Source organism: Corvus hawaiiensis, chromosome 8 (assembly GCF_020740725.1).
Source record: "Corvus hawaiiensis isolate bCorHaw1 chromosome 8, bCorHaw1.pri.cur, whole genome shotgun sequence".
Lineage (NCBI taxonomy): Eukaryota > Metazoa > Chordata > Aves > Passeriformes > Corvidae > Corvus > Corvus hawaiiensis.
In genome coordinates this window covers 11,677,403-11,700,816 of record NC_063220.1, presented here as the reverse complement: position 1 = coordinate 11,700,816, position 23,414 = coordinate 11,677,403, and the positions used below count along the sequence as shown (strand labels likewise).

At 41.9% G+C, this 23,414-nt stretch overlaps 1 protein-coding gene across 1 annotated transcript in view; it reads left to right on the top strand.

Annotated features, from left to right (window-relative positions):
* SORCS3 (sortilin related VPS10 domain containing receptor 3) overlaps positions 1-23,414 on the top strand; it is a 276,335-nt gene that overhangs the window by 219,130 nt on the left and 33,791 nt on the right. The window contains exons 14-16 of the mRNA XM_048310943.1: positions 2,070-2,177; positions 18,459-18,576; positions 20,075-20,208. Coding sequence (XP_048166900.1) covers positions 2,070-2,177; positions 18,459-18,576; positions 20,075-20,208 — 360 coding nt within the window. The remainder of the gene's footprint in view (positions 1-2,069; positions 2,178-18,458; positions 18,577-20,074; positions 20,209-23,414) is intronic.

Below are 23,414 nucleotides of genomic sequence, written 5' to 3'. Positions count from 1 at the left end.
AAATCCTCCAGTGAAATTGCAGTCTTTCCAAATCTGGACACCTCAAGACATGTTGACTTCACCCATTTACAAGCTTGTGTTCCAGAGATGTACTTAGAGAACATTAACAGCTACTTTTTCAATATAAAAAGCTTCTGGACTTTATGTTTCTGATCTGACAGATAACTCTGGGATGACTGCAACATAGATTTCTGTAGAAGTTTGAATATATTGCATTTGAGCCCATTTCTTTGCTACCTGAAGTAAAAAAATGACTGCTTTAGTCATGGTGTGATAGTGGATTGTTGACCATGGGATGTATTGGCTCCGTAACTGGACATACAGAGGACAGTAGTCACAGGGCAGACTCCTAAAGATGAGCTGCAGACTCCAGTCTATGGATAGAATGTCTTGAGGTGTGACTGGAAGCCTCTGGCGGGTAACCCAGTTGTCATGGCTATAACTAAAGTGCCCTCAGGAAAGAGGACATCAGGACCATGTCCCAGTCTTTAGACCAAGCCAAGTATGAGTCAAGGAAGGAGAAGTGTTTGTTAGCCACGGGTGGGTGTCACCAGCAGTGGGTGCGTCAGACTGCAGCAGGTTGAGCTCTGGAAGGGTGAAAGGGGAGCCACTTACTGAAAAAGCTGCAAGTCATGTATTAACCATTTGTTACTGTATTATTCAGGCCAGGTGTAACTGTTTCAGTTGTCTTTAATTGTGAAGGCTCCTCAGACATAAAAAGCACATTAATACAAGTGCCTGTACTTACATATTGGGGAAGATTTGGTCACAGGTTGACTTTTCATAGAAGCTGAGAGCTCAGTTCACCTTTGTTTGGGGAGGTTCATTTCGGATGCTCTCCTTTTACACTCAGTCTCCTGAAATGGCATGTGCAGTACTACGAGTGCCCCACCCACTCTATTAAATGAGTAGTGATTTAGATCTGTTATCAATACGCTCCAACAGGTTTCCTCCAAAATTGTACCCTTAGGGGCTTTGGAATTTGCTTCATATTGCCTCAGTAGGCACCTGTTTTATGGGCAGGAGTGGAATAGATTAAAGGGTACATGTAAATCTATTAGTTCTCAGGCTGAGACATTGTGCAATAAGTTTCATGCTGGAGAAAAGAGGGGTGGGTAATTGAAAAGCTGAGAGAACTTTAGCTAAGCTAATGAAGCATGCTGTTCCCCAGAAGTTGAAATGCTATTTTAGAGAGATAAGCATGCAAGCAGAAAGCATAAAAATGCACAGGTGTATGGGAAGATACATACATTTAAATAAATAGATTTAGGGCAGATAATCTTTCTGTGTGCTGTTGTACTCCCAGAGTTCTGTCTTTTGTGTAAAGCTAACTTCCTGTTCTGGCACAGGTGCATTCTGAGTCAGGTGAAGGTGTCTTGCTAAGTGACGTGAGGGGCAGAGTTAGGGGATGGTGACTGCCAGCCTTGGCTTTGCACACCAGAGATCTGAGGTTGGTTTATAATACACACTGCAGTGGCCTCCTGGTCCTTTGGTGGCATGTCAGATAGTGTTCTACCTGCTTGGAGCAGGAAGGACTCGGTGTCCACCAAGAGCCTCCCAGACAGATCCAGATGCTCAGATGCATGTGTGCACACACATTCTACACTCCTCACTCCCACAAATAAGGCAAATTTGCTTTAAAGTACTAATAGGGATAGAGAGATTGTAGCTAATGCTATATGGCATTGATACAGGGATGGGTCAAAATGTCCTGTGATGGTGAAAGCAATTTTCATGCATTCAGGCCAGGGTTGCTTATGCTCTGAGTGGTGCTTCATATTCCAGACCCAGAAACAGGTCTTGGCAAAGCCTCTTGATCCCTTGAGGTCTGATCTACAGCTGCATCAAGTATATCTATATCCTTATTGCCAGTATTTATGCTTTCTAAAGCTTTGATCTTTCAAAGTACATCAAGAGCATGAATTTAGTGGGCTGGGAAATGGCAAAGATTGGTGCTTGTCTGTAAACCCAGCTGCTGGAGCTTGCAGACCTTAGCCAACATTTAATTGCTGCAGTTGCTCTAGAGTAAGTCTTTTTATGTATATAAATGTTGTCTGCTTCTATCCCAGGGTGAGTTTTGATGAGGGAAGATCCTGGACTAAATACAGTTTCACATCAACACCACTTTTTGTGGATGGATCCCTTGTAGACCCTGGCATAGAGACCCAGATAATGACGTAAGTACAGCAGCTCCTATTTTAAGTTGTGATGGCAGAAGGGGTTCATGGAGATCCCCAAGTGCCTGGTAATGTCATGATGTGCAGTGCAGCATTGTGTAGCTACACATGCAGTGTTTCATGAAGTCATGGTGCTGTTTTGTGCTGATGGCCACAGGCCTGGCTGGCATGTTCTTGCATCATGTGGCAAATAGATGATGGAGCCAAACTCTCTCCAGTAGTGACAGGGGCTATAGCAAGGGAAGATGGTCCCAAGCTGTAGCTTGGGAGTTCACACAGACCAGCAGATAAATCTGCTTCTCTGGACAGTGGTGTAGCCCTGGTCAGGTTGCATCTAGTGACAACCAGAGGTCATTTCTCATAATTATTCTCATGATTATTCTCATAATCCAAGGATTGCAGTCCTTGGATCTGACGGCCCAGGGTCTGCAGTGCTCTTCAGAAGTCGGAGATCTGTATGGTTGTACCTAATGCCAGTTCTGTGCTTGCTCCAGTTGTGCAGCATGACTCTCGTTTGAGATTGCTGGTGGGTATGAATATCCCCCAACCTTGTTGCTTGCTATCTGCATTGTGGGCTGTACATCTGGTTTTAGCTCAAGCAAAAGTGTTCTCATGGTGCATATGCAGAGCTGAGCTCAGAATAAGCTTCCTGTCTGGGGTTTAGTATGCTATGGTTCACCCATCCCATGGGAGAAGGAGCCTGGGCTGGCAGGGATGGTGCCGGGACCTTCCTCCTCCCAGGAGTGCTGAAGTGCTGGGTAAGGCTGTTAGAACTGGTGGAGTGACGTTGGCCCAAGAACAGGCCAGGATTTGAGTTCAACAACCAGGAGAGGGAAGTTTTTAAGTTCAAAGGCATCTTCAAGTAGTGATCTGACCTCTTGAACAAAGTAGATCAGAGCGCTGTGCTCTGGGATTCTGAACAAAGCAAGGACAAGATGCACTGCCTTCATTGCTTTCAGAAATGCCTTCTTACCTGTGCTTCTTTGAATTGCCTGAAACAGGCTTCTGAAAAACATCAGAAAGCAAGGTGGCAAAGATGCCTTAGACTGAGGCACACCTGTGAAGCATATCTACAGTGGCACAAAGAAGCACCTTTGGTTAATCACATCAGACACTTGCATCACTCCAGTTCAGGGGCAGGAGATTAATTATAAATTCCATCTTTCAGTCAATTTGCTCTTCCTGCTTTTCTGCATCTGCACTTGAAGTTCCTGCATATTTTCACTGCTTGCAAGAGAAAAGAGATTCAGGTCAAGTTTATTTTCTTCTAGGCTTCAGTCTATTTGCATACTTATAATGGCATGAATGCATAGGTGGAGCTCCTTGCTGGTGTCACAGGTAGTGAGAAACTCAGAGTAGACTGCTGGATATGCTTGTCATCAGTTTTTGAGAAAGTTTGGACTGGGTAATAATCATGTGTCTTGGACGTTTCTGCTACTGACTTGAGTGTATTCCAACTGTGTTGCATGATTTGTGTTGTTATGCCTTTCAAAACCCAGATCTACTTCAGCTTTCCATAAAAAGAAGTGACCATGTGTTGAGAAGCAGTCTGTACTTGAAGTTGAGCTCAGCTCAAGAGCTGGGGAAAAATCATATTTTACTCTTCTCACAAATGGTCATTTGAACTGGCTTCTATGCCATCTATGCCATGGCAGAAGAAATGTTTTGGTGCTGTAGCCTTGGGGGGGCCTCAAGAGGGCGTAGCTGACTCCTGTATAGCACATCCATATCTCCTGTGATAAACTGTCTTAGGAAGGACAGGCTAAGTAATTATGGTTGTGCTTTACACAGCAGCACTCCTATGTTTTATTCCCAAACAGTGCTGGAGCAAAACAAGGCAGCCTCTGTGTCTGTGACAGACAGCTACTGAGATTTTATCGGAGTAGACGTGGTATCAGTTCTGGTAGCACTACTCACTTTTCCTTTATTCCAAAACAATGCCATGGCTTTGGCTTTTTTTTCAAAAAGGCAGAGTCCTTGTTTGTGTAGAAGAATATATCTGTGCATCTGTCGCCTTGCTATCTGCAAACCTTGCCCTGTTTTTGCAAAGAGCAAAACTCAATAGCATATGATATACCTGTGAGCCTTTTCAGAAGATGGCTGTGAGCATCCTGTTGGGAAACTATATATGCCAATTCCCAGCTAAAGATTAGAACCTGCAATTCTGTTCACTCTGTGAATTTTTTCTCCAAATGCAATGAGAATGTGTAACTTTCTGTGTTGTTTAATATGGTGTTTTTCTGTGAAATTCTTTATGCAATGTGTGTCCCTTTCCAGCCGCACACATGTGCAGACACATGCACACACACGTGCAGAGAGACCAATCTGAGCTCTCATAAATCTGCACATCAGCACCTTCATTGAAATCAGTGGAGCTAATCAGTTGACTAGCTGTGAATTTAGGCCATTTACTTTATAAATCAATGCAGTTTTCTTCTGAGATGAAAAATGCATTATAAATCTAAGGTTATTGTTATTTATATCTCTGTAGTCTTCTGGTGGCGAATGTAGGAAGTGAGTTATCTTCCTGAATATTGTGTATTAGTTTTGTTGAGAACTTTTTCTTTTGAAATCTTTGCAGGCATATTACCATTATTATTGCCATTGCTGTTGTTATTGGTATTGTCTTTATTATTACTGTCATCATTAGAAGTTTTTAAAACCACTCTTAAGAGTCTGTAAAAGCCATACAAAGAAATTTCACATGACACTTGCAATGAATGTTTAGAGAAACTTCTATCCACAGAATTAAAGGAACTGAGGAGGAAAGAGCCCATTTATAAAGCTCTATGCAAACAATTTCTACACAGAACACTTAGGTATTTCTCCCAATTAGAATTTTAGTGAACTCATCTATAAGGGCAGTGTAGGGTGATGCTGAGCTTGTGTAAGCCTTGGCTGAGAAGAAATCAATGCCTTTATATTTCTACTTGCCACCCTCTGAACCAGGGTAACACATGGTGGTTTGGAGGTACATGGAATTCATGTTTCTGGGAAGAAATCCCAAAGATATCAAGAAGCTGATGAGAGGAGCACAGCAGTTTGGGATTAGGATCCCCCAGCTGATCATGGGGTCGGTGGGAGCTCTTAGATTTGAAGCAGCGCTGAGGCAGAGGGATCAAGGCTGTGGTCATATTTGTGTACTGCCAAACTGGGTATGTTAGTGGCTTTTAAAGGTTTGTCTTTCATCCTGGAAAATGAAAAATACTTCATCTAGTTGTCTTGGCTGATTGCCGTTAGAAAAAAGTTCTTCCATAGATTTGCATCAAAGTGGTCTGTGCTCACCTATTTAAAAAAAATAATATTCTGAGGGGAATGTGTATTACGTAGTCATTATACTCCAACTATTATTAAAATACTGCATTATTAACAATATTTTCGTAATACTATTTTATTAAAATCAATATATCAGTAGAATGACTTTCCCAACATTCATTTTGTGCCACATGCTGTGAGGGGCTTTCTGGGCTGTAGAAAGCAGCAACCATTTTGGCACACATTTTCATACCACTTCATAGCTATTAAGTAAGCATTTTCCATACCTGTCTTTACTGTATGAGTATCCTAGGCTTTTTGGACCCTCTGTGCTTTGTGCTGTGTATGCTTGTCCTAAACAATCCTAAAGAACATCAGTAATGAAGGGGCTTTATATGATTCTGAATATCTCAGACTACTTTGGATTGGGAGCTGCTTTTAGTGAGGGGGTTGGGCAGGATGTCTTGCAGAGATCCGTTCCAATCTAAATTATTCTGTGATTTTTAAATTTTGTATGGCTATAATGCTGCAAGAATGAATTATTTCCTTACAAGTTGGGTGGACTCTGTTACGAATGTAGTTTTGTGATGCTTGGGGAAGTACCATGAGACTGTGTGTGCTGGTCTGCCCTGGAACTGCCTCTTAACCAAAGTGAATCCACTGTCCTTCCTCCATTCCTGGCTGACCATCTTCTTCTGCAGTTCCTTTTGTTGCTCTTTCGACACTTCTCTCATCTGACAAGATGGTCAGTTCAGCTCCTTTGGTGTGGAGCTTTGTACCAAAGCACATTGCTGTGTGCACATTTCCACATTGCTGTGGAAAGCAGCAGTGAAAACACAAGGTCCTCTAGGAAAATAACTCAAATGCGTAAGGGTGGTGGGTTAGACATGTTCTCAGATGATGCAATGAATGCCCAGAATGCCTTTTTGAAATCTACAGGTTTCTTACTTCTGTCCTGTATCCCTCACTGTTGACTAGTATATCTTTTAATTATGTCATGTTCTGATGGGTCAGATCCAACACTTCTGGATTGACAAGACATAGGCACAACGTGTTACTTGCCTGAGGTTGTCCAACAGGGGAAAGGAATCACACTGTATTCCCATTCTAGTCAATTGTGGTATATCCAGACTAGTTTGTACCATTTTAATCAGAGACAAGATGTTTTCATGGATCCAGAAGAGGGCTTTATGTTGTTGCAGCTCTTACTCATAATTATTACCTCTGCCACTTCATCTCCTGTGCTAAGCATCTCTCCAAACCTATATTAAGAAAAACAACCTTTTTGCTTCACAGCCCTGCATCGTTTTAGTAGACTCATTATGTGTGTATGTGTGCAGACACTCATTTACAGATGGGGATCATTAAGTTTCTCTGTACTGATAAATAAATATTTATGTAGACACACCCACATGTGTGTATATAAATTTCTACATAGTTCTACCTGTGTGAACTTAATGATCTCTCTATATGTGTGCATGCGTAATTGGGCATTAATATTTTCAGTGAGCTGAAAGTTAAGCTGTAAGCATTGCTGTGACTGCTGCCCTTGGCTATGTATGTTAGGAAATGTTCCTGGCTGTAAATGAATAGGTTATGAGTCCTGGCCCTTTTCTATCACCTTCTTGTTTATGTGGCCATGCAGCTTTACCAGAAATGAAGTGGGAGTAGTTTTTTTTCCAGGAGACCCATAAAATTACTGGCAATCCATCACTGGGTGGCAGAAGAGTGAGGCAGAATGAATAAGTAATTGAAAGATGTTGGAAAAGGTGAGGTGAGTGCCAGGGGAGGTTTGAGGTGAGAAAGAAAGTATTAAGAGCACAGGCCATACTGTGACAGACCAAAGGTCCCTCTATTTCAGTTCCATGTTCCAACAGTGGCAAGTGTAGCATGCTAAAAAATATATATATATATATTATGCTAAATTATACTAAAAATATTATTACCTTACATACTTCTCACATTCATAGAAATTTACAAATAAGGGACTTTCTTGGCCAAACATGGTATTCTTTGTGTTTCTAAGATATTAATGAGTTTTCCTATTTTTGAGGGTTTTCCCTCTAAATGCTTTGAAAAAGTTTTTAGCAGGCACCTTATCCTGTGGCCAGGAATTCCATGAATTACTCTTATCCTGAAGAACTGACTGACCTGTGGAAGACATCAGCAAAGTAGATACAGGTATGAAGGCAATGTGGACAGGTTCTGATTCACTCTCAGCAGAGACTCAGCAAACTGAGTATGAGAAAGGGGCAACAGGTCACAGGTTCAAGCTCCCACTTGAGTTCAAAGTTACATGGAAGCCAAGAGTCATTTTCCTGTCTTTTTCTGATAAGTGTTTATCATCTTGGCTCTTCAAGCAAGGCAACATCCTCTGCCTTTTGCTCAAATCTTGCAGTTACATTTAAAAGCTAATACAGGAAAGAAAATGACAAGCTGACAGTGTCCTTGAAACATTCTTTGCCTAGGGGTAGGGAGCCATGGGTCTGCCACCTCTGAGTGGGTGTCCTGAGAAAAATTAAGGTGAAACCAGTGATAGAAAATAGTGCCTTTGCTGAGATGTGGTCAGAGGAGCTGGCATTCTCCCCCTGGGACCAGGCTCTGCCCTCCACAGCCAGCACCCCTGCTTAGCAACCTCAGCAAATGAGAGCAGATGTGAGTGGATGGCAAAACACCATGAGGTTGTTTTTCCTAGAAGCAGCTGAGGCTCTTGTACAATGTGTGAGGAGAAAAGAATCACAGTGTTCCTCAATTCCCATGGCCCACAGGTGCTTCTAAACTTTCCTGACATCAGTCTGGCCTCTTTTCACTTCACTCTGCAAGAAATAGGAAGAAGCTCTCTGAAAAAAACATAGATCTTCTGCAACTTGTGACTGCTGCTGTGCCACACAGAAATTTAGCAAAGAGGGAATCTGGAAGAAAGATTTCACCAGAGTTCTCTAGAAAGCTAAATCCAATTTGCAGCTTCCAGTGCAGGAAATGAGACAGGATCATGTATGGGAGCTGTTATGCTGACAGATTCTGAACTCTGTCCTTATTTACCTTCGCTTCCTCTGGGGACCAAGGCTGTCCATCCAGCCTGTGCATTCTCTAAGGGCTATCAAAACTGCGGAATTTTTTAAAGGTTAGAGAGAAGATCTCAAAGCCTGGTTTATCCAAATTGCATGGGTACCATTAGATACTATAAAGGACTGTTAGGTTTTAATTCTTGTCCCTACTGTGGTTTTATCTCACTTCTCAGTTTTCCTTTCTTCTGTTCATTGCAATATCTGTTTGTGGTGTGAGTGGCATTGTTACTGGCTATGGATTTTCCTGCAAGGCTCTGATGTGTCCTTGTGAGTTCAGTTCTCTGTCCTCGCTCAGGGGACTGTGCAGACTGCAGTGTACAAACCTATATAAGGACTCTTCAGAACAGAATCCATGAAATTAAAATGAATCTGTGAAAATAATGACTGCACACAGAAAGAAAAGTAAAATTTGGAACTTGATCTGAGAACAAAAATTCCAAATACAATTACTAAGTAAGGAAACCAAAATGATTGAGAGGATATTGGCATTTGCTATAGTGAGCTGCATTCCTGTATCATCTGATCTAATTTCAAAACCTTCTGGAAGTAATGAATAGCTTGGACTTTGGGAGAAAATGATCAATCTGCTAATGGCATCAAGTGACTTTACAATGGACAAGAAAATGTGTGTTATAGGAATTCCCATTTTATCCCAGCAGATGATCAGTTTATACCCTGGAGTAAGACAGTTGATTACCCATATCATTATCTTTGTTTGCAAGATTTAAAAACATTATTAACGACCACAGATTAATCAGTGTCACTTCCTCCTCCCATCTCCCTCTCTGCCAGAGGAGTAGTCTGTGTTTTAGCCTTTGGATCTCTGCATGAATTCACCTGGACAGTCCACAAGAGGCACAATATTGATTGTTAATACTTGCAGTATGAGGTGAGGTCTTTCTGTGGCACCTGAAAAGACAAATCAAGTGATGAGAACATCTACTTAGAGTAATCTTTCTCAGACAGCACTGTGTGATTCATTTGGCTTTAGGAAAAGGATGTCCGTGACCCAAGACCAGTTCCCAGCAGTTGCACCATGTACTCGTAAGATTCCTGGCAGAAGCCATAACACATGGAGAAGGCATTGTGCTCTGTGGCACGTATTGTCTGTCTTTGACTTTCTGGGGCAAACATCACTGCCATTGGAGTCAGGTGCCTTTTATGGACAGTAGATCGAATATTATGCTAAAAAAGTCAACAGCATTAGTTGTATTGTGCTGGTAGGGAAATTGAGGGAGAACAAAGGGCATGCCCATGGTTAGTCACTCAGCAGGCTGTCATCGGGAGAGCTTGGCAGTAATGCAGGTCTCCTGAATCCCAGATGGGTATCCCACTGTGCAGACTTTTCCCATTCCTTCAGGGGAAGGAGATGCTGAGTCATGTCTGTTATGCTGGGACAAGAGGGATGGAGAGGTGAGCATATGCAGGGAGGAGATTAGAGAAAGGTGTTCGCTTGAGACTGGGATTCACTGAAGTGAATAAAAGAAAGAAGCCCTTGCAGAAGGAGCCAGAATGAACAGCAGGCTGATAGATTTCTTTTCCCTAGATAAAAGGACAAGTTTTGCCTGATGGCAATAAAGTCCAGATATTCTCATCTAGAGGCTGATGTGCTTTGTTTCTTGTGCTGCTAAGTAAGGACAGAGGGATCTTGGCCCTGTGCTGTCCTCCTGTCAGCAGGTCGGCTGGGCTGTATGAAGCCCTCAGGCCTGGTGGAGGGTGCACAGAAAGGGGCAGGATGCTGTGTACACATGCATTCCTGAGTCTTTCACCTTTCTGTTAGAGCAAGACATAAAATATTCTGGTGCCCTGATCCCACCAACCCTCAGGGGATTGAGAAACTACGCAGCCTTAGCACCTTTCCAGCTCAATCTCTCCCTGATCCTGCACAAGGAAAAGAGTGGCACAGCACACCAGCTTTTCTGGGAGCTTGAAGGTTCAATGTTAGGTTGGCTGCAGAGTTCACTCTAACAGGTTTTTGATCACTGAACTGCATGGATGTTGGAAAGCAGCTCTCCAGAGCTTCCCTCCTCTGAGCCTTCTTCTCTGATACCCAGGCAAAGCTCGTCACTGTGCTTCACCTGTCACATGTGTTTGGAGCTTACATATTCTAAGGAATGGCTTCCACTTTTGTATTGGGCATCTCTGGTTGGAAATATGCTGATTCATAGGATGAAAGATTGAAATGACTGAATGTGCTGTGTTATCCAGCTTCTGGCAAAGCAGCAGTAGCACCTGCCTCTGCTGAGACCACAAACCCATAAGGGGATGAAACACTCAGATTACTGATACCTGCCAGTATCTTTTCTAGAAGAGAGTGGCAGCATCTTCAGGTTTCAAAGCTGTCAGAAACTGGTTGTCTTTCATGAGTGCTTCGAAGAAGAGAAGGAACACTTCTGAAAAACAGCGTTAAAAATTAATATGCTTTCCCATCCCCCTTCCTAGGTGTCTCATACTCTCTTTCATGTTGCTGGGATTTCTTTTGAAGCAATTGTCATGTAAAGTGGTTTGAGAACATCGGTAATAAATTTTTTAGGGACCAGATTTCAAAAGGTTTGGTTTGTCATTCAGTAAGTTCTTATTTTGATAGCACTTTCTATATGATAAAATAATAACAAAAAAATCTCTGTCTCCCCCATTGCCTCATGCAGTATTTGTGCAGCTAAGAAAGAAATGGAGTCCAAACTGTAGGGCTGCTTTGTAATTATGCATTCTGCAGATTACTTACTAATTGTGCTTGGCATTACTTGCTAACTGAAAGATCATGCTGTACCATGTCATTTGCAGTGGTTTTCCTCTTCTGCTAGCGCTTTAAAGGAGGTGCCCATTGAGCTGATGAATAATACCAGGACTGTTTTCCAAAGCTGAGGGAAAGGATCTACCATGATTGTACTGTAGGATTTTTATTGGAAGGTTTTGGTTTTGATCTGTTTTCACAGAAACTCTTTGCCTGCCCCATCTCCTCTCTCCCTCCTGACCTGAAATCTGGCAGTGGTGCAGCTTTTCATGACCAGTTCAATATGGATTGCTGGTGGCCAACACTTTGAATTTCTCTCTTTTGGGCAACCTCGATGTCATGACATTAAGTTTCAGAGGAAATAAACCACATTCCTCAGATTTAATATGCATGAGAAATTCTGTGAAATTCTTCTTTGACCCTTCTCCTTGGGAAGTAGATTACAGACTAAGATTTTCTTGAACAAATTTGTCCTCATGCAGGCTGCTCTCTGGTGTTGGTACATTCTTGATAGTTTCACTGCTGTTGTTTTTTCTCCCTCTGAATAGTATCAGTGGAAGGCCTGATATCTGAGGGTCTATTTAGATGGTCTAAATTAAACTAATATGCACCAGCTGAAAAACTAGATCCAAATGGATGGTATATTCTATCTGGAAGAAAATGCATCTCTTCTTTCTAGAAAAAAAAAAAATCATCTATTTTTCTTACTTTTTTTTGGTCCACAGACAGAAGTCCAGCAGCCCTGAATCATCACCCATTGCCCTCAGGCTACTGTTCCTAGTTGACAGGTCAGCCAAAAGCAACTGAATTAGAAGCTCCAAAGCGGCTCTTAGAAACCATATTTATTGTTTAGGAAAAAAAATAGACAGTGTTTTTTGTTGGCAATTGCCTGCCTTTCCAGTGTCATCTTTCATTTTTTATGTTTCCTTTGTTTCCAGTCTCTTACTCCCCTGCATCATCTTGCCAGGCGTGAGACAGTATAACTCTCCCTCTCCCACTCTCCCTAATTGCTGATTTCTGTCTCTTTCAATTAAGTTCTACTTCCTTGTCTCAGTTCCTTTCTATCCAATTTCCTTGTAACTAGTGACCTCCTTTAATGGTAATTCCATCTCAATCCTAATAAAAAAAAATTGGGAGATTACACAGCCCATTTGGTTTTCTCTAAAGTCATGATTTATGTTTAATTCATGGAGAAATAGCTCGTCTGTCACTACCTATTCATAAAATCTGGCCCCACCAGCACAACTTGCAACTGTTCCATTGCTGCTCGTGTGGTTTTGGCCCTGACAGCTCAGCCTGCACACAGGAGTTTGCCTCACTTTACTGCTACTTCCTTACAGAGAGATGGATTCAGATCCTGATTTCATAACAGGCCCTCTTCTTTGTGTGAAATTGTCAGCATTTTCTTTCATTGACTCAAAAGCTATAAATGTCAACAAGTGATGGAGGTACATCTATGTACCCAGACATTCTGTAGGTGTTCACTGAGCCAGCAACTCTAGCATAGGCTCACCATTTCCCAGGAAATGTGGGACTGGGGTAGCCTGACTTGGGAGAAAAAAATTCAAGACAAATCAAGGCAATTATGAATGTGAAAGAACCTTGTACAGGGACACAATCTGTTCCCAGCTAGAGCTAGTGAGTTTGGGTGAATCTTCACAGTTTCTTCCAGACCATCTCCCTGCCTCAGGTCCCTGTTACCCAGCTCTCTGGATCAGAGGAAAAAGCAGCGACTGGTTTGTGTTGCCTCCATGTACTCATGTCATGCTAACACTGAACTAGTCAGTTCTCCTGGACCATGGAGCCCTGGGATAGAAAGTACAACAACCAACACCAAACCCTGACTCTGTTCTGGAAAGGCTTCTTATACCTACCTCAGTGCTGGTTGTGTAGGTGCCAGAATAGGTCTTGTAAGAGAACTTCATTCTCCAAGCTTGCCAAGAGCCACGGGAGTAGGAATACAGATGTTAGGCGTGTGCAGGCTCTCCCTGGCCACCACTCAGGTCCATGTCTATGCAGAGTACCCAAAATGTTAAATGCTTTTAGAGTTCATGAGAGCAGACCAGCCAAATTTGCTCCTTGACCTCTGCAGTGGTAGGTCCAAGCTGATGCTGCAGGGACCTATCCTGATAAATCTTGAGTCCACCCGTTCATCACCTATCAAACCTGTTTGGAGGGAGGAATGCTCCAATCTGTGCTATGCCACTACCTGGGTGGCTTTGACCAAACACTGCTCATGAAACAGCACTGGTGATATTTGCTTGGAATATATGGTCTCATGGATGCCTGGCTGTTTGTTAAGATTGCACCTGTAGCAACATTTGCTCCCTTTGCTGGTCATCAGAAAGAGAATGAGCATCTTCAGTTGTGCTAAATTAACTATTCACTACTTCAGATCTGGGGCTTCCTCTGGTTTCAGTGAGAGAAGATCATCCTCTCCAGGGACTAGAAAAAAACAAGCCAAAAACCAAGCCCAAACCCAAAACAACATGCTTGTTTTCCTGCCAGGAGGTGATTCTTCCAGACTGTGTTTCTTGGGTTTGCCCATTAAAGATCTACTTCTGGCACTTCCTGTTGGATGCACAGATGCAAATAAAGAGGGATTTTAACTGAAATCATATGGTGATCTTACTTGACTTTTTTTCCTTTCTACATTCCCACAACAAAAACACAGATTCAGGTCAGCTGAAGTATTCACTAACCTGGGTGATTTTACTATTGGGGATTTTTTGCTTGCTAAGACACTTCCTCTGCAAGCATTTTTCTTTTACAATAAAAGGAAATAAAAATCAAGGTTGGTTTCAGGCTTTTCTAAATGAAACAGTCTATTTATGATGACACTGCAATTAGCTTTTCTCTCATAATTAAAGTATATGTTTGTCTCTCTTTCCGTAGTTCTGGCTTTATTTTTCTGTGGATCCATCCATCTGCTTGTGTAGTTCATCTCAAAAGATGCTGTCTACTAAGTATATTATATTATTTTTTGCTTTTATTTTATTTTTAGATATTAAAAATGCTTACGGTCTATTCTGTAGGGCCTAATGCTGTCAAAATCTGGCTTCAGAGTTCCCCAAGGTACTTTGAGAGAAACAAAAAAACCTCCCAACCTTTTCATGTCTCTTACCTCGTTGATGTCCGGTGAAGGAAAAATGCTTCAGAAATACTTTCTTTTTTGCTTTTGATGTTAAGTGTAGTGAAGATTACCTTATCAGCTTCTTTCTTCCTTGGCATCTTCAGTCCTCTGTCTCAGTGCTGGGCACACCCAAGGACAGCAGGTGTTACACACAAAGGAGCTGGGATGACTGGTGAAGGGAAAAGTCTTCCATCTTTATCCAGACCAGGCCAGCCAAGTACAGGCAGCTTCAGCACTTGCTTGCTCCATATGATGTCCTACCAGTTTACTTCAGAAATGATAGAAGAGGGCTTGATTTAGGCATGAGAATTTACATTTTCATGCCTGGGCAGCTCTTCTGAATCTGCCAGCAGGAATAGATCCGCATGGATACAGATTTGATGCCTTTGCTGTGGGAGCTATTACTTGAGAAGGTCTGTTTCTCATACCATGAGCAGGGACAGGGATTGAAGCTATGGACCAGAGGCAGGTGAGTTGTTATCTTGTGACCCTCAATTCATTCTCTTGATCTGACAGGAATGAGCGGTATTGAATTACATAAAAAGCACAACTATCAACAATGCAAGGAATGATAAGGCAAAAGGAATGCAATTTGAGAAGAGAGCACTGTATAAATCTAAAAAGCCTTTTAAAGAACTTCTGTATGAGGTTATCCAGGCAGCATTTGTAAGTTACTGTGTATTTAAAAAATTAATGAAAGATATAATTATAGCAGCATTTCCAATGATCATTTCTAAAATGACTCCATCATGAAACTGTAAGCATTTCAGAATTGATTTCCATGTTTCTAATAGTTTTTCTGCAAATTAATGACATCCAGCCCTGGCAGTAAAAGCCTTGCCTTGTTTCTCCAAAGAAGGGATTGGGAAGCATTTTCTGTTTTCTTAGCAATGATTTCACTGTGAGCTATGCATAGAGCCAGTTGAGAAGATGCTGTGCTATTAGCTGAGATTTTATGTGGAGTTGTAACTGCTTACTGAGAGGGATAGAACAAAATCTATGCAGTCTAAAGCCAGTAAATTGCCATTCTATGTCTTAGGTTGGAGAACATTTGTTAAATTGAGCTTAGTCAGAAAACTGACTCTATCTAAATACCATCTAGGCTCTTGTATTTAGTGCTTCTCGAGGACTCCCAGATCAGACTTCTCATATGGAAAAATCAAAATATACCTTCTTTGTTGGCTTCTCAGCCAGCTCTCTTGTTTTCTATCCTTGCAACAAGCAATTAAGAGCTTTCAGTTAGACCATGGTAGACAAAATTATTGAGGCAAATTTTATAGCACTTTATTTCCTTCCTCCCTGTATTATCTTGATAGTTTAGCTATGTTTATTAAAAAAATACACCTCCCTTATTTAGTGACCAGACAAAGTAAATGAGAAATGAAGGCACATGGGATTGGGTACGTTGAATGAGATGGTATTTTCAAAGCAGTGTGAGGACTCACCAGTTGAGTAGGGAAAAATAAGGTCCCACCAACCTCTTTTTGCATCTCTTTCTTGGGGCTTGTTTGTCTCTTTGCACTTGATACAGAAACTGATATGTAGGAACTGGAGTATTTAGTGTCAAGCACTTATTGATAGCTGGACCACTATAATTTTTAAAATGTTGCAGCTCTTTGCTCTCTGCCCAACTCTCTATTAGACCTGACCACCTCAAAAGAGATATGATGTGAGGGGTCATATGCATGCACCTTGTCCACTGCGTAAAAACAACCAGTGATTTAGTTGACAAAACTCAACAAGAAACTCTGAAAGCAGGGTTCAGCTGCAATGCCTGGTTTTGTTCAGTTAGGGTTTGTGTCCTGTTATTGTTTTGCTCATTTTTAATTTCAGGAACAATGAAGGTTTTTATCACTTTCCAAGGAAAGCTGCTTGAGAGACCCTTGGAACCCCACAGATCACATAGCACTCTTCTCCATTCCTTGTGTTTGCTTATAGAAACCGATAAAATTTTTAAATGCACAACAAAGTCATCTTGAACTGTAGTGTGACCTCCATGGTGTTGGCTAATGAAGGCGTGCTGTAAGTGGCATTTGGTACAGGTGAGCAGTGCTCCCAGGGTGCAGGTGCTTGTTAGCTTCTCTGCAGCTCTTATCTCTGAAGCTTCTTCCATGGTAATTGATTAGCCTTAAGGAGCTTTTTATTAGAAAGGGGAGGGTGGGATAGGGAAGTACTGCTTTAGGAATCAGGTGACTGAGAACCATTTCTGCAGTGCAGAGGAAAACATCCCTCTCTGTTCACACTCCTCTAATTACATTTTATGTAGTATTGTTTCCATCTAAATTATAGCAATTATACACAAAGATCTTCTTTGAAATCATTTAATTAAAGAGTATCTAATGTTCTGTGCTTTTGGAATGCTAATATGTCGCCTTCCGCCTAGAAAACCTTGGGTCTTTTTCATTAATTATCATGGAAGAATTTCAGTCTCAGAAGGAATTTTTTAAAGTTTTTTAAAATACATTTAAAAATCAAGTAATTCTGGTGATTTTTGTAAAACACAAAGAAACCTTTTGCTCTCCTGATGGACAGTTAGCTAAGGGACAATCTGAGGAGCAAGATTTTCCTTTTAGATGCATTGACTTGCCAAAGTGTTGGATTTCTCCAACCCTGTCGTCTTCTGGGTTTAGGACGATGTTTGTGTTTAATCATGTTCTCTCTTCCTTTTGCTGTGTTTTCCATGTAATAAGCACCCAGGTCAAATCCTAAACTGGCATAAATCTGCTGGACTAAATGATTTCTGCCTGCTGCATTGCTGCTTTGCAGGGACTGATGTTTCATGCAGCACAAACGAGATTTTATGTGCTGAAAGCAGTTGTAACGTAAGAGCTGATGGGATGTACCCAGTGCCAAGGAAAAGTAGGGAGGGGAACTGCAGTTAGAATTCCTATTGAGTACAGTTTTGGAGGCTTTCTGCATCCCCCCACCATGCTCGTTCCCATTCCTCCCTTCTCCCTCCTGCTCCCACCGAGAGCTCTGGCACCCCATACTGCTTTGGTTTCCATGGGTTTATCTTGGTCCAGGATGTGCCTTCTGTGCTGAGGAACAGGAACTGCAGCTTCTCCTGTAGCTTGGCCTGAATGCTGTGGTGTTTCCTATCACTAATACCCCGCAATTAGGACAACACTAAGAATTGTTCTGGAGAGCCAGAAACAATCTACCTAATAAATCCATTCTACCAGACAAGTCCTTCCCCACTTGCTCACTTCTAACCTGAGCCACTTGTTCACGACAGAATTTGGCACAGGTTCTTCTTGTATCATATCCTTCCCACTTGTCAGCTTCATGGAGCTTCTCTGTGAGGCAGAACCTGGATATAGACAGGTGTCCACAGCAAACCCACCACTTCAGACTCTCAGATATCCCCCACTCACCTTTCTCTCCCTGATCCCCATGAGATGAGAGTTTTCCAGGGGAGAGCATGACTGATTCCTGGGTGGTTGTTGTTTCATGGAGAACAGCACAACGCAGAGCAATTTTGGTGCAGACTACAGAAGGAGTGGGAGGAGAGCAAAGCCAACAATGATTACAAAGCCCTGTATGACTACAGTGTAAGCTGAGATGAACTAAGGGATGGCAGCACACTGGGGACACAGCAGGATCTGAATTACGCTCAGTGTGTGGAAGTCTTATCTTCTGCTTCTCTTTTGATTTCACAGGAAAATTTGTAAGTCTTGTCTTTCTCCCACCTTCTTTGTTAGTCTGGAATAATTAAAACAAACAAAATAAAATCTCGTAAGTGGCTTGGGTAAAAATGTAGATTAGTGAAAGACTTGAAATAATGACAAAAAAATTCTCTGCCCTCTAAACCTCCACAATAAGGGTGATTAGATTTGGGTTCCATTTTGCTGGGTACTAGGGTCAGGGGAAGACCTTGCAATGCAGGCTGTGTACGAGGTGTCAAGAAAGGCTAAACAGTCCTGGGATGTTGTAAGAACAGGAAATTATTATTCATGACTGAATACCATTTTCTGGCATTAAGCTCCAAGACTGTATCAGTTTCTGCAGCTGAGATTCATGAGACATTATTTGCTTAATGGAAGTATGAGTCTGCCTGACTCTGGTTCTTTGGTTTTGTCTCCCATGCTCAGAGTTTTTGGGCACTTCAGTCTCCGTTCTGAGTGGCAGCTGGTCAAGGTGGATTACAAGTCTCTCTTCAGCCGCAGGTGTACCAAGGATGACTACCAAACCTGGCATCTGCACAATCAGGTATTCCCACTCTGTAGGATGATGGGGGTTCCTTTTCCCCTACTCTCTGTTGCCAGAATGTAGTTGTTCTTCACAGCAAACCATACGGATTTTTTTGCATCCCTTGAAGAATGTGCATGAATAAACATGTAGCCAGGCATCTATGGGCAAGTTCAGGAGATTACCTTCTATTTTTATGAAAATAGTCCATTGCACCAGCTGGATCTTTTTGGCCTCGATGCTTAGGCCAGTGTAAAACCACACCTTATGATTGAATTGTAGATGACAGTGAATTCTTTATAGCTCTGTCAGTGACTCATGAAAATAATTTTGTTTCAGTTTGCCTCTTATTTCCCCCACTCAAAAATGAAAATAAAAACATTTATTCATTCTGCAAGTCCTGCAGGTATCTGTAAAACTCTTGAATATCTGTAAAACCTGTGAATCTGAAAAGCTCTTGAATAAAAGACACCTGAGAAAACCAAATTATTTCATTTCTACTCAAGGATGCATGCTTTGCTTTTGATAGAGTGGCTTATTTTTGTGCTGGATATATTTAGGTCCTGAAGCGACTATAACTGAGAGGTCAATAACCTCTGCAGATTACTTATGGGTTGCTGGCTACCCAAATGATGTCCCACACCCTGCTGGGCAACAGAACTAGAGCCAGAACCATTGTGACATTCCTGAATGAAATCCATGAATGAGAAATGAACATTAATTTGGCAAAGATAAGATAATTGAAGTCGTAGAATTGAAAAAATGGAAATAATTTAAATGAAAGAAAAGGGATGAAATATGTGTACCATTCAGTAATCTTGGGAATCACTGTTAATGGGAAAGAGAAGTATTTCAATTAGTTATTGTCTTTTTTCTTATTTCTATGCAGACAAATTATTTCTGCATCATAGGAAATTCTGTTTATAGCAACTCACCTAAATACCAAATGTTTCTTTTAGATTAGCTACTCCCAGTAGTGTTCTTGGAAACCTTTGCATTCAAAGAACCCAGTGAAGTATGCCATCAGAATTGTCTATAACAAAGCCAGCTCTATCACAGAAATAACAAGGGAGTTCAGTTCTGTGTTCCACACCTGGATTTTGTCCCCTGCCCTGGGATTCAGGCCTGGACACTTGCTTCTGCAGAAGATTTTGTCTGACATATGGAAGAAACCCTGTCGTACACCCACATTGTCTTTTCAGGACAATTCGTAGGACTAGATATTGGTGGATACCTCCTGAAACGTGGCATAAGTGAGTGTGATAGCTTGGGCATCCAGGCATTTTGGGCACGTTGTCATTAGCATCCCAACTCAATGCTGAACACACTGTGCTCATGAGTCCTCCCACGGAGACTTTTGATTTTGCAAAGCCACAAAAGAGAGCTGGACACTAATTCCCACCCTCCCAGTGGTAAATGCTTGTTTTCATTGCCTTTTGTGTCTTTTGAAAAAGTGCTCCATTTAAGACCCAGCTGCCACTACAACTGTGTTTCTCCTCTTGTTCCTTGGCTAATGAAGGGGGAGCCTTGTGTCATGGGAGAGAGGAAGATCTATAAAAAACGCAAGCCTGGAGCCCAGTGTTCCCTAGGTCGGGACTATTCCCAAACCGTGGTGTCTGAACCGTGTGTCTGTGGCCAAGGAGACTTTGAGTGGTGAGTATGTGACTCTGGGGACTTGTGCAGGGGCTGTATTTTTGTCCCAAAATACTACCCAGACAGAAAACCTTGCAAAGGAACTGGGTCTCATGCAGCTTTGTGGCTGTGATCATACCATATAGCAGAGATGTGATCCCCAAGCCTGCTGAGTGAGGGAGGCTTCCCCTTCATCTGCAGGAAACATTTGTTAATCTCCAGGAGAAATCCAAGCCTGAAATTCAAAAGCAAAATAATGGCAAGTACTGATTGATATTCTTTGTCTGTCATTCCAGAATAGTGACAGCCAGGACTTCTCTGGTCCAAAACATATTCCTTTCAGAGGAAAGAGGGAATTTCTCTGTCCTCACTCCCAAGGTCATTGACTACCTAGGGAGCAAGCCAGCAAAACATGCATTTTTATCATTATTCTCTTGAATTGCTGGGAACAATTTGTTGCTTTTTAACAATGTTTTATTGAGAAATTTCTGAAAGGGCTTCTGTGACATGACTGTACAGCCCACCCTTGTCAGATATAACTACTTGTTTTGCATAAATATTGGTGTTTCTAACTTAATGGGACCATAATTTTCAAATTGCTTTAAGGTCACTTTGAAAGCAGTTTAAAAATAAAGCAGGGAAAAAATGAGACACTGCTTGCTATTGCTTGACAATCAGAGATTGGAGATGGGAGAATGCATAAGTCAGGATCTCTGTACAAGGAATTCCTACATGGCGTCTGTGATAAGCAATATTTCTAAGGTTTAAGACTGTCAATATCTGTAATGTTTGAGCTTAAATGATCAGAATGTCATTTAAATGGAATTCAAAATACCCTGCAAGCTGATCAGCTGAGAAAACATTTTAATCTTTATAGCAGGTTATCAGGATCAGTGTCTGACTTGGTACTGGTGTTATTCCTGAAAACTTCACTTACCTTCTAATGCTTTGTGAACACGTGTGAGGCATGAGAGCTGTACATTTATTTGGACTTAGGCCAGATGAGACTCATGGTTCTGTTCTAGAGCATGGACATACTGAAATGCAGCAAATTCAAGAAAAAATATAGACCAAAATATTTTCTTGAATATCATAGTAGTTTGTCTTTAAGACAGTCACGGATATAGAACAAGAGAGTCTCATCTTATCTGTATGGGTGTTTAATTTGTTCCTAGTGCCAAGATTACATCTGAGACTCCATATCTTGACTCATGAGATCTTTCCCCTTTGTTCTCATGATGGGAGCTTGCAGGACAAGCTATCTTGCCTTGCAGTATCTGCCCTTGGCATTGGCATAGGCCTCTGGGGTGAATCCAGCACCAGTCTCCAGAGATGCTCGTGGATTTTATTTTGGGTTTTTTTTTTTCCTTACACTATCTTTTACCTCACCAGCTTTATATTTACACAGTGAAGTTTGTCTTTTCCAAGCTGGAAGTAGAAAACTGTGGTAGCTGAATTGGTCTTAAGTGCTGTTCTGCCTTGGAAAAAGAGTCTGCATCAGAACGCACCTTTTCAATCACTTGACAGGTTCCTCTCATGCATTCAGTGTCATTTTTGCTTAACTTTCCCACTAACATGAGAGAATATTGCTGTTAACCTTGTCAGTCCTGCACAGGAAATGCAATTAGAGGACAACAAGCTGGCTTTTGTTTCAGACCCTGCACTGCCAACAGAATGTTAGCTTGCAAAATTGTTATAGCTGGTGATGGAGAATCAGAAGAAACTCTCTGGTGAATTTTGATGTTACTCAGCAGGGCTGACTGGAAGAATATGTGGGACAGTACATTTGAGGAAAGTACTGGCAGTGCTGGAAGTGCAGCACCAAGCTTGATTATTTTAAAAATGATTTTCAGAGAGGAAGGGTGGACTCATCTGCTCTGTGACTTCTAAAGGATGAGACATTTGCTTAGTCAGTGGCAAGACACAGGTTATTCCAGAATATATTCTAGGTTCATCTGCCTTCTTTGGGATGTCAGTATGAGAAGGGGAGGTGCTTCAAAGTGCCTTTTTTTTCTGCTGACTAAAAGGTGGACAGGACAGGTGAAAGGATAGCTCCTACTTTCACTTGATGCTCTTTCAAGAAAAATGGTTCCTTTTCAAGGGAAGATGTCCACTCTCTTCTGGCTGGGCTCACAGTTGCCAGTTGTTCTTGAAAGGACTGACTGGTCTGTCCCTTGGGTTGAACTGAGCAGGTCTTGTGGTGTGTCAGGGAAAGGAGGAGGGTCAGCAGCCAGGACTGGGTGAGTATGGTGACCAGCAAGTCCCAGCAGATGGTCCCTCTGCTTCCCCCATAAGGAGGTTTGGAGCTGGTTCTGGGTTTGGAGCACCCTGTGCCACTTGCTGTGATGACACTTGCCTTCGAGAGCTAGGCATAGGGGATAGGACAAATGACTGCAGGAGCCCTTCAGCACACGCTGTGAGGGCTGTGCTCCCTCTCATTTGGTCACAGTGCCCTTGCCCCTGTCTGCCTCACAGCTGCAGCGCTGTTCCCTGCAGTTAGATATGAGGCTGATCTAAAATCTGGGGGCATAAGTCATGATTATGCCCCAGTTCAACAAATCCTCCTGAGTCAGGATCAGGGGTGACCCCTGCCAACCCTTGCAGAAGCAAATCCTGGCCTTTCTCTAACAGAGAGAATGGCAGAAGGATCTCATAAGTGTTATTAAAGAGCTCGCTGAGCTTTCTTTTCCCTCCTCCTGCTTCTTTATTTACTCTGTCAAGATAGCTTTCCTGAGAAAGACAGCACAGCAGCTGGACTTGATTATTTCCTTAACTTATGCAAACCCTGGGGCTTATGAGAAGGAAGGTGGGCAGCATGTGAGGTTTTAATATACATTTACCAGAAGTTAATGAACAAGCACAGAACCTTGAGGGCACACAGCAATGTTGTCTTTAATTTTATTAAATATTTATGCAGCTCTTTTCTTCTTTCAGGCAAAGTACAGCTCCTCCTGAATATTTTTAATTACAAAGTCCCTGCCAGGCATTTTCAATTGTGCAGGTTGGACCCACTGAGAATGATTAAATTGAATGTTGAGAGAAAGAGCATTAGGGAATCTCCAAACCATTTAAAGTAGCTTACAGAATTTTTGCCCTCCAAAAAAAGAACAGTAACAGCCTGGGTCATTGGGGACATAGCACAATTTTGTCTCAACAAAGCTCTTCCTAGAGACTTTCTATTGGTAGTTCAGGCTCTGAACAGGGGAAGGATAAAACTCAGAGTGTCC